The sequence below is a fragment of the Engraulis encrasicolus genome, chromosome 24 (assembly GCF_034702125.1).
Source record: "Engraulis encrasicolus isolate BLACKSEA-1 chromosome 24, IST_EnEncr_1.0, whole genome shotgun sequence".
Lineage (NCBI taxonomy): Eukaryota > Metazoa > Chordata > Actinopteri > Clupeiformes > Engraulidae > Engraulis > Engraulis encrasicolus.
In genome coordinates, this window is record NC_085880.1 from 46,949,114 (window position 1) to 46,961,578 (window position 12,465).

Here is a 12,465-nt window from a genome sequence, read left to right on the forward strand (position 1 = left end):
GGCGACTGGACTCCTACCAAAATGGTATACTTGATTCTCTAGTAAACCCAGCCAAGAGCTCTCTTAGGTTCTTTTCTAATCTTTTCTAATCACTGGAGAGTGTGCTTATATGCCTGATGCTTTTAACTTGTCTTTTAACTTTTTTAATCCTTGCCTGTCTTTTATTTCTCTTATCTATTTTTTTTTCTATGGACCATGCGCTGGTGTCTGTTACAAATAAAAAATGAATTGCACGACCCTATGCATATAAACATGCCTGCTTGGAATTCTTGGTACTCTCTCATTCACTCTACAAGCATGCGGGCACACGTGTGTGTGTGTGTGTGTGTGTGTGTGTGTGTGTGTGTGTGTGTGTGTGTGTGCCTCTGTGTGTGTGTGTGTGTGTGTGTGTGTGTGTGTGTGTGTGTGTGTGTGTGTGTGTGTGTGTGTGTGTGTGTGTGTGTGTGTGTGTGTGTGTGTGTGTGTGTGTGTGTGTGTGTGTGTGTGTGATTGCGCCCCATAAGTCGGGTGCTGTTGTGTACACAACACATCAAACTGTTCCATCATGCCAGCAGCTCAGTGGGACACATTGATTACCACTCCCTCCCTCCTCCCTCTCTCTATCACTCTCTCTCTCTCTATCTTTCTTTCTCTCTCTCTCTCCCTCTGTCTATCAAATTCAAATTCAAATTCAAAAGTGCTTTATTGGCATGACAAAAGAAACTTTGTACTGCCAAAGCATGGTACATAACATATATAAGACAACAATAATAGGAACAGTAAGACATAATAAAATTATACCGTGTGTGTGTGTGTGTGTTCGGTGTGTGTGTGTGTGTGTGTGTGTGTGTGTGTGTGTGTGTGTGTGTGTGTGTGTGTGTGTGTGTGTGTGTGTGTGTGTGTGTGTGTGTGTGTGTGTGTGTGTGTGTGTGTGTGTGTGTGTTCGTGTCTGTGTGTGTGTGTGTGTGTGTGTGTCTGTGTGTGCATGTAGAGTGTGTGTGTGTGCACGCATGTCTCAGTTTGTTTGTGTGTGTTTTCTATGTGCATGCGTGGGTGCACGCGTATGTCCATCCACAGTCTTTGAGTGTGTTTCAGTGAGTATTCCAGCACATAAACATAAGGTATTTAAAGAATACATATAATATACAGTATGTAGGTATATCACTCATTGTCCCTCTGCTGGTGGCATGTGAAAATGTATTGGGCTGACAAGAAACAACTCATTTCTTGTTCACCCATGATAAATGGGAGTTTGTTCTGGGTTGGGAGGGAAGTGAAATTTGGGTGTTTCTGCTCGAATTTTTGGAAGAACATTTCACGGATATTTTTAAATTTGTTGCATTCGGTTAGGAAGTGAAGCTCGGTTTCAACAATATTGTCAGTGCATTGTCTGCAAAAACGTTCTTCTCTGGGGAGCCAGTCTTTTTTATGTCGGCCGGTTTCAATGGCCAGGCGGTGTTCACTGAGTCTGTATTTCGTCAATATTTTTCTGATAGTTTGCAACTGCATACTGTTTGTTTAGGGACAGATAGCATTGCATCTTGCTTTGTGTTTTGGTTTTCAATTGCCAATATTGATAATAGTTATTTTTCAAGTATAAGAAAATTTGGTTTAGTGGAGTATGTTGTGTAATTTGGATCTGGTCTTGCAGGCCTGTAGAGTGTGGAGGTGTTAGTGGGAAGGGATAGCAGTGGACCTGGTTGGTATGTGGGGTGGTGATTTTGCTCAGCTCTTGGTTTTGCAAGGCTTTGTGACATAAAGAGTGTGGGTCACTTAATTTGAGGTGCTTCCAGAATTTAATTGATCTTTTCTGAATGTTGATAATAAGAGGGTATTGGCCTAATTCTGCCCTGCATGCATTATTTGTTGTGTGTCGGTGGTCTTTTAGGATGGTTTTGCAGAATTCCACATGCAGGGTCTCAATTGGATGCTTTTCCCATTTATCAAATTCCTGATTTGTGAGTGGACCCCACACTTCACTTCTCTCTCTATCACTCTCTCTCTCTCTATCTTTCTTTCTCCTTCCCACTCTCTCTTTCTTCCCCTCCCTTCACTCCCTCCACTAAATGAGGAACATGATCAATGTGGCAAAGATGCACCCCTCTGCCCTCACACACTTAGAGACAGAGAGAGGGAGGGGGGAGAGGAGAGGACGGAGGGGGGGGGGGGAGTGATGGAGGAGAGAGGTGGGGGGAGTGATGGAGGAGAGAGGACAGAGAGAGATCGAGAGGGGGGAGAGAGAGTGTGTTTTAGATCTGGGGTTGTGTGAAAGAGAGATGGCAGGTGCGAGAGAGAGAGATACCTAAGAGAAAGAGAAAGAGAGGAGGAGAAAGAGAGAGAGGAGGAGAAAGAGAAAGAGAGGAGGAGAAAGAAAAAGAGAGGAGGAGAAAGAGAAAGAGAGGAGGAGAAAGAGAAAGAGAAAGTGGTGCATATACAGAGAGTGTGAGAGACACAGGCAGGTGAACGACGTGTCAAGAGTGTGTGACAGAGAGAGAGAGAGAGAGAGAGAGAGAGAGAGAGAGAGAGAGAAATGGAAAAGAGACATGGAAAGAGGGAAAAGAGAGAGAGAGGGAGAGACAGAGAGAATTGAATTTCAAAACACCTTTATTACAAATTCTTGGAATACAGAAGCACAAAAAGTGCCATGGAGTAACAATCACACAAAAAAAACAAAAGTTACATAGGTAAATACATCTTACATCTCAGCCAGGTGCCAATACATGTGTAAAAAGCAATTCATCGTTCCTAACAGAGCACACAGCACCATTATGACACCAGATTTGTTCAAAAACCTCAACATCATTCATTAGCTTATAGAAGCGAAAATCAATTAAAATGCGAGATCTCACAAGGGCAGCAAAAAGCAGACAATGAGAGGGAGAGAGAGAAGAAGAAGAAGAAGAAGAGGGAGAGAGAGTGATGAAGAGAGACATCGAGAGAGAAAGATGGAGAGAGACATAGAGAGAGAGAGATGGAGAGGGGGAGAGAGAGATGGATATGGAGAGAGAGAAATGGAGAGAGAGAGATGGAGAGAGAGAGGGGGGGGGGGTGATGGAGTGAGGAAGGAGAGGAGTGGTGAGGGGAGGGGAGGGGAGGAGATAGAGAGAGCAATGGAGAGAAAGGACTAGATAGAGGGAGAGGAGTGGGCAGGGGAGGCGTAAATGTGTGTGTGGGTGGCGGTAAATGGAATACAATGTAATAGATTCCATTTCTTTCGAAATAGACACACCAACATAGAGTAGGCTTGTACAAAGTGCTTATTATATAAAATAAATAATTTAGTTAAAAATGTAACTGTCTTAGTAGGCCAGGAATATCTTTCCCAAATAGAGAAAGTAACCAGCCATATCGGCAAACAATAGAGAAAGTGACCTTCAATAGAGAAAGTAACCTTCCATAGAGAAAGTGACCTTCAATAGAGAAAGTGACCTTCAATAGAGAAAGCTCCTGCTCTCTGCGGTGCAGATTCTATTTGCAAGATGAGCTGTTGCACATTGTTTGTGTGATGCTATGCTGCTTTTATTTCAAAGTGGTAATTGTAGGACATTATGTTTCAGGTTTTTCATTCCGTTTGTGTAAAGCAACAAGTGGAACAAGATCAGATAAGATCAGATCAGATAAGGTGAGATGGGATAAGACTGCATTTCTATAGAGAGAAAATGCTATTAGTATGATTGTGGCTAACACACACACACACACACACACACACACACACACACACACACACACACACACACACACACACACACACATACACACATACACACAGGGCAGTCCCTCCTGGAATTTGCGATGTCGCTATTTGCAACTTTTTCGCAACTTCAATTAATTCCCGAACTTTAACCAATCACCGCGATTTCCCGCAACTTTGAACCAATCCATACCCATTAGATGCATAAATATGCCTGTGTTTGCATTTACGTTTGCGGCCGAGTTTTCATCTTCCGGACATTTTAATAACATGACGGTCAAATATTTTACCATTCCTATAGCTTGAATTTTCACTTGCATGACCTGCACAAGACAGTGCATGAATAACTAAACACCCCCACCAACTCTGTTAAATGCAATAAGATCAGACAGACACACACACGGAGACTGTCCATCACCTACAGCTTTCGGCACCAACTCTTCAATGCGCTCACAATTCTACACACAGACTCTCTGTCACATCGTCACCATCATCCATAGCCTTACCTACATAACAAACAGGCAGTGGTAAAGCAACCATTACAAAGTGATAATTTAATTTCCCCAAACATTGTAAACTGCGAACAAGTGAACAGTGCAAGTGAACGTGAATATAATGTCAGCTGGGGAATGGAGAGATTGGGCATCCGAAGCCAAGCAAGCAGGCAGCACTGAAGCATCCCATTTGACATGCTATTGCTGGAGCCATTTATAAGCCTACACAACACAACTTCTCGTTCAAGCCTTGATATTTTCTCTCGAGATGATCGTCAAGGCTACCACATGCACAATCTTGGCAGACAACTGCATTGAAAGTCATCAACTAGCTTATTTTCACAGATACCCCCGACCAGTAAACTAGGCTACTACTACTACAAACAAATTGCTAAGAACTGCTCATTGGGATCTATCTCGAGGAAGTCACAGTGAACTTGTGAAACGCATGTTTACACAATGACTGAGACGAAGGGAAATAGAAAACTAACACTTATGACCTGAATCTGCGATTATTATGGCAGCAGGCAGGCTAGATAGCTAATACCTAGCGAGCTGCTAGCACAATAGACAACATTTGCCTACCTGAACTGAGTTGTTGAGGGTGTCACTACTTTGTTTCTTGTTTTCATTTCTGAAAGTATTTCCATTTGGGGGCAGCAATAGTCCAACTGAGGTGTTGAAAACCAGACCAGCCATCTTATTTTATTACTGGATTTTGAACACGGTCACTGTTTGTTTATCATTCGTCTCATGAGAAGCGCTAGCTATCAGCTGTCAAGAATATGACTGTCAAACTCGTCTTGGCTATTCTGATTGGTCGACAGGAATCACATTTTCCCTCAAAGCCATGATTGGCTGTTTATACATTTCGAGGACGTAGCTGTGTGCGCACAATAAAAGAAAATAGCCTAGATTTTAGATAGACGGGGCCTGCCATTAGATAAATATGCCTGCTATTGTTTTATTGTTTGAAAGCCCGCTACGTATCTTATGAGGTTACTACCTAGGCTACCAAGCCTACCTCAAAAATACCAAAATGGCCACTGAAAATAATATAAAAACACCAGAGGACTGCAATGTGGCAGTGTCCTTTACTTTCAAGCGTGGGAAAACATTAAAAATCGCAACAAAAATCGCACCTTTCACTTCATGCCGCAACAAAATCGCAACAACACAGTAAGAAGCTCTGCAACTTTTATCACGATTTTCTGGAAATTCTCGTGCACCATCTGGCAATTCAGATCGCGAATTTTTGAGAAAATGCCCGCGATTTCCTGGTGGGACTGACAGGGAGAGGGAGGGAGAGGTGTGTGTGTGTGTGTGTTGATGAAGGAAAGTGTGATATTGGTTGCAATTTTTAACTTGAGGAATATTTTGAATATTGAGTTATTACTGAAAACTTAGCCCTCTAAGAGACTTGAAAGTAAAGGGCGCTGGTCTCATATGCCTGCCGGTGGTCTCTCCTTACCAAACAAATGAAAGGAGGTGGCCAGCGAAAGATACAAGGCCCTTTTTGAGCTCGTCATGGCCAGCGAAAGATACAAGGCCCTTTTTGAGTCATTATGCCGTTCAAATTGCTTCTCTCTCTCTCTCTCGAATGCTGCCACGATTCAAAGCTGTTGTATGAATACATGGAGATTTCCAAAGGCTGAGGTGAAGGCAAATGAACTAACGGAGAACAATTAGTATGCTAGGGACAAGCATGCTAAATTCTATTGTGTATGTGTGTGGAGCTGCTGGTTATATAACTTATTGTGGTAACTTATTTCCTGGCTAGTTCATTGGGTCTACTATATATTGTAATTCAAGCCAATGATCCCTCTGAAAAAAATAATAATATGAGTTTGTGATATGGTAAAACGCACACACACGCACACACGCGCACGCACACACACACACACACACACACACACACACACACACACACACACACACACACACACACACACACACACACACACACACACACACACATTAAGATTAACATCAATATCATTATCTAGTTAGCATGAGGTCCAAGGTCAGTCATGTATACAAAATAATGCCCTGTGATGTGACTTCATGTCCTGCGGTGTCACGTACTTATGCTATGTGTTACTCAGTCCTTACTTGTTTTTCAATGTATCCTGCAAGGATGTATGGATACCAAATGATTTATTTGTCACATTTACACAATTATTACAAGTAATTCAGTGAAAAATGCAGTTGTCTGCCTGTACGATGCATAGGTGTGGGTGGGTAGTAGTGTGTGTTGGGGGTGAGGGTTGTGCAAAATATTATCAATTGTAGTATATTACAGAAATGTGACGTCACACCGAAAGACACATTTTCCTCTGAGACTGCGAAAACTTCTAAAACACTGCAAAAAAATAGGTGAAATTTCACAGACCACTAACAGCTCTAAACAATTCATTCTTTGAACAGTATAATTCCATCCATTTTTTTTCAAGAATTGGAATGTTTTTTTAAACAATTGTGTTATACACTTATTTGTCAACCACCCAGATACTCTGTGACAGCACAATTCCAGTGTTACTCTGAAGAACACTGGTGTTCATTTTAGTCAAGATGAATTTTCTGATGCCTGTTTAGGTAACGTTTTTCTGCAAAGCTTTTTCCACATGTAATACACTGGTAAGATCTTTCACCAGTATGGATTCTCTGGTGCTTGTTGAGATCATACTTATGTACAAAGCCTTTTCCACATGTGGCACACTTGTAAGGCTTTTCCCCAGTATGAATTCGCTGATGGGCGATGAGGTTACTTATCTGTGTCATGCTTTTCCCACATGCATTACATTGGTAAGGCTTTTCTCCAGTATGAGTTCTCTGATGCTTGATGAGGGTACTTTTTTCTGTAAAGCGTTTTCCACATCTATTACACTGGTAAGGCTTTTCCCCAGCATGGATTCTCTGGTGCCTGATGAAATCACACTTTCGTGCAAATCCTTTCTCACATGTGGTACACTGGTAAGGCCTTTCTCCAGTATGGTATATCTGATGGGTGATGAGGGAACTTTTCGCTGCAAAGCCTTTTCCACATGTAGCACACTGGTAAGGCCATGTCCTAGCATGAGTTCTCTGATGCTTGTTGAGGGCACTTTTCTGTTTAAAGCCTTTTCCGCATGTAGCACACTGGTGAGGCCTCTCTCCAGTGTGGATTCTCTGATGGGTGATGAGAGCACTTTTCTCTGCAAAGCCTTTTCCACATGTAGCACACTGGTAAGGCCATTCCCCAGTATGAGTTCCCTGATGCTTGATAAGACCATTTTTCTGTGTAAAGCCTTTTCCACATGCAGTACACTGGTAAGGCCTTTCTCCACTGTGTGTTCTCTGATGGGTAATGAGGGCACTTTTATATTTAAATCCTTTCCCACATGTGTCACACTGGTATTTGTCTGCGTTATTGTGCGCTGCCTGGTGTTCACCTGAGGAAAGAAAAGGAAGAAAAACAGATAAATGAGTTTTGACTTTACAGCTGATGAATTGTATCGATAATTTTCAGACATGGTTAATAGTCTTTACATACTGAAAGTCTATGAACATTCTTTCAAATGTTCTCATACTGTTTTCATAACCATTCGAAACTTATGCACTGACATATTCAGCTCAATATTTTAAAAAGTAATATAATGAGGTGCATGCGAGGCATTCGTAATGTAATAAATATTAAAGTTGAAAAAAGTCTGAGGACAAAATATGGAGCAACAGCTGACCCAGCCCATTTTCAATGTCGTCAATCCGGAGATTTTGGGGCATTCTCCCAGAAATGTACATTACCTGTTTTAGGCATACTTTGTTTATTTAAATGTGTGCAAGCCAAATAAATGATACAATCAGTCACATGGGTGTATCATTGAGGTTAATGTTAAAAGGAATATGATTCATGACTTGATTGTCTGTTTATTTTTCAATGTTTAATTCTTATTTGTAGGCACCCTCCCCCTAGTGGCCACTGGTGGCCCACCACCCAATACAGGACAAAAAACATGTACATAATATACAATGTTGTGCGTGAACGCGTTCAAAAGAACGCGTTCATTGAACACGCTAATTTTTTCGTGAACGTTGAACTGAACGCAACACATTTTTTAATAAAGAACTTGAACGTGAATTAGTTCACATTACTTGTCATGAACGGCATACATCACTGTAAATGAACGTTGGAATTTGTTTTTCATTGAAAGCTGAGTGACATCTGTTTTCTCTTTTGAAGCGCAACGAGAGAAAGTTCCGCCCTTCTCTCTATCGCTGGTGCCGCTTGTATCATCAGTGAGAATTTCTTTTGACATCTCTGTGCGCAATGCATTGCGGGCAACGTATTGTCCGGCTGAGAATAGTTGGATAACATAGGCTTAGTTATTGCTGCTTACGCACGACGTTACCCATGATGAATTGCGTCTGAGAGAGAGAGAGAGAGAGAGCAAGAAGCAGACAGACCAAGCGCTGCATTTAAAATGTGGTTCGTGGAAGGGATGGCACGGAGACACCGATTATCCTTATGAACATTTAAACCACCTGCGCAGCAAAAACAGTAAGGACATCCACAACGTCCTGTTCGAATTTGAAACGGCACATTGAGTTAAAACATCCATCCGGTGTGAATGCATTTGGCCACTACATGTGTTATAAGTGTGTCACATAAGTTTCCTTAAAAATAGGCTATAGGCATATTCGTGCAATTGACTTTTGCCTTCATTAGGTCTATCTTCATTCAAAAGTTTTGCCCATGTAAATGAATTCATACACAAACAGATAGGCTATATAATATCATATAAAATTATATACATATTTCATGTTATACATATTATTTATTTATTTATTTATTGAAATGCTAGTAGACTTCATTGCACTAGGTTAGAACTGGTCTACCTTGTCTGTACTGCATGCTGCAAGTTTCATCACCTGGTATGAAACCCACAATTGCAGCGTCATGAGCAAATGTCTAATCAGTTTCAAAGAATGTATGATTTCTAGCTCGTGGTGTGAAAAAAGTAGGCCTATTTATTTGAATATTGCACGAAAAAAAAAAGAACTGAACTGAACTTTGAACTAGTTCACAATTAAAATTGGGAACTTTGAACATCTATGAACTGAACTTGAACTAGTTCAGAAAATCTGTGAACTGGCACAACAGTGATAATATATAACTGAAGTTGGGTGGTGCTTGGAAATAGATTGGTTGCTCAATGAATTTGTATTAGGGCTGCACGATATATCGAAAATGTATCGATATCGCGATATACACGTATCGCAAAAGTTGTGCACGTATAAACAGTTTTTAAACAGGACATTTTGTGAGAAGGTTAAAAAATGCATTAAAAATGTTGACATTTTACGTTGATGCTGTGTATTTGCCACGTTTTTTCCTAATAAAAAATAATGTTGGCAATAAAACATTGCTCTCAGTTGTTTTATACATGATTATGTGTAGAATGGCAAATAGAGAGGGGAAAGTATATGTATATATTAAACATCGCGAGTAATATCAATGTCGCTGTATACAGTCATGTTATCGTGTATCGCATATTTTTCTAATATTGTGCAGCCCTAATTTGTATTAACCCTTTTGCCGACGGCACGCTTAAATTCACATGGGCTTTTCAGACGTAAGCTTAACCTGGAACTAGTGAGAATGTTTAGAATGAATGAGCAATGGCTGCATGTCTCAAAGACACCAAGCATTAAGCAATACACGGTTCAAAGTAGAGGCACACACACCAACCATTTAGTTTCCCTGACTACACTGCTTAATATTTAAAGGTGCACTGTGTAATATTTTATTGTCTTTCCAGAATGCATGCTGCCCATTCACAAATGTAATTTTTTTCACAAAGACTTACCACACAATGAAGTTCTAAGTATTCATTATGACCTGGAAATTTTTGCTTTTCATACATGACAAGGAGGAGATTCTCCATTGTCCTCCATTTTGAATTTCTAGAAATAATCCATTTAACCAGACTACACCGCACTTTTGATTAAAAGTTGTCCAACATAAACAAACGAAAAATGTCTGCACTTAGATCCTCTTTGTGCTCTTTAATTAAGATAACAAATGAAAGAACAACAAGGAACATCTAAGTGGGCAGGCCTCTTGTCTTATCATATCAGAAAATATTCATGAAAAGATCACATAGTGCCCACACCAACTTTGATGTCGTATAACTCCTGTTGTGAACAACAGTTTTGCCAGGTACGCCTGACCAAAAATCACTGATCTAAGTCTCATCACTTTTCATATTTTTTTTACATTTCCATTAGCATCAGACACCCGTGTGAACATTTTAAGTGGTCTGATGCAAATAATAACCAAAATTGATGTTAAGGTAATACATTAAGGTAATACAGGTAATACATTAAGGTAAGGAAGAAAAATCCGCAATCACAAACTGCGTCTCATTATTTATTGATATTACCACCATGTCCAAAAAGTAAATGCACTGATCAAGGCTTGATAGCCGAAACGCGTTTACTTTTTGGACATGGTGGTAATATAAATAAATAATGAGACGTAGTTTGTGAGTGCGGATTTTTCTTCCTTAAGTTGATCCATTTTATCGCGTACCCAAAGACTTTCGTTTTTCCAAGAAGTTGAGCGCATCCTTTGCCTAAACTTGAAATACATTAAGGTGACATTTTGGGCAATAAAATCAGGCGTCATCAAACATCAGATGACACCAAACTGATGCTGTTCAAAACAGCCCCCCCCCCTCGGTCCCAGGAATGCCAAAAAAGCCCGGTCTGGATAGGGTTAAGGATGTTCTAGTTTTTAACTTATGAAACTTACCAATTGGGGCCATGTCTGCTTTTTGTTCCATTAGAGAAGACTCTGTTTCCCTTTTGATGTCCAGGGCTTCTTCTGTTTCCCTTTTCATGTCCAGGGCTTCTTCTTTCACGTTCAGTGTGTCAGTATCATTCTCTTCCTCTTTTGTTCTGTATAAATACTCCGGAAGGAAATCATCAATGTTTTCTTCTTTAATCATCTTAAAAGATTTTCCTTGTTGTAATGGAGTTGATGGCTGAATTGTAGAAGTGCTCTCATCACCACCAAATTGCATGACTTGAGACTTCTCCTCCCCTTCATATTCATGTGACAAAAGTGGTTCTTCTTTGCAAACTGGTGTCCAAGTACGACTATCTTTCGTGTCTGCAGACAAATGCTCTGGCAGAAAGTCATAGATGTCCTCTTCTTTTATGTCATCCATGTTCATTGTGAGTTGTTATGAGCATCTATGAAGATTCACATTCATCCAGGTTCTGGTAGTCAAGGGGTCAGAGTTGTAGCCAGCAGAAGTACTTTTTGCAGATTCCCCTTTTTAGCCAAATCTTCAGCAGTTCTGACCTGATGGTGCCAATTCCTGTTTTTGCCAAGTCTTCTGCAGTTCTGACCTAATGGAAGGTAGAAGCTTTATTCCTGGGCCACTAGAGGCGGAGCTCTAGACCCCTCCCCTCATTAGGTGACAAACTGTCTCACCCATCAAGGTGTAAATGGGAGACTTGTTGTGGTTTCAGGATCCAGAGGGTGTTAACGGCTATGAATGTGAAAAGTCATTTGAATTCTACCAAGGGTGCCCTGCTATCCAGGCTCAATTCGAAACGGGAGGCAGTGACTCGATGCCTCTCCTCCTACATAAACAGGTCATTGATCAGATAGGTGAAGTTAGCTGATGAGGCAGCCGTTACGAACGGCACTAACGAGTGCGCTGCCTTGCGCATTTGATGTTACGGTGATTCTATGGTGGGAGTTACGTTCATCACTTTAGCGCTTAGCTTATGCATGCTATTTGAATGGTGAATGATCGTCAGACAGCGGAATCGTAAAATAGGCTATAAATAGATCTAGCGACAGCACATTTAGATACTACAATGTTGATTTATCCATTCGATTTTCAATATCTACATAATTGTCATAATAATAATAATATTCTACATAAGTGTCAGAATAAAGAGTATGATAAGGTAGTAGCTTGGGTAGTAGCCATGTTTGTTTTTCAGGTTTCCGTTTGAGAGGGAGGTGGCGCACAGCATGTTGGGTACCAAGGCAGCGAAGTCAGCATCTGATGCTGACCTCAAATATCCCCATTACGCCCACAAATGCAGTCAACTGCCGAGGGAGGAAATAAAGCAATTTTTCGTTTCGATCCACTCTTCATGACTCGATGTCCAGTTAGCTCACTGGAAGGACAGCTGCCTTCCCTGTTTCGAACGGACCTCCAGTCTGAGTGTTTTGTAACTGTTAGGCTGCTGTAGAGGCTGTAGTGCGATCAGGCCTTTCCACAGGTTATGTGGATTCTC

General features: G+C 40.9%; 1 protein-coding gene across 1 annotated transcript; it reads right to left on the minus strand.

The window, feature by feature from the left end:
• Positions 1–6,704: 6,704 nt before the first annotated feature.
• LOC134441787 (zinc finger protein OZF-like) lies at positions 6,705–11,385 on the minus strand. Its single transcript, XM_063192191.1, has 2 exons — positions 10,958–11,385; positions 6,705–7,595 (listed from the first exon to the last, which is right to left on the minus strand). The coding sequence occupies exons 1-2, from the start codon at positions 11,379–11,381 to the stop codon at positions 6,727–6,729; spliced, it is 1,293 nt and encodes a 430-aa protein (XP_063048261.1). The 5' UTR covers positions 11,382–11,385; the 3' UTR covers positions 6,705–6,726.
• Between the last annotated feature and the right edge of the window lie 1,080 nt (positions 11,386–12,465).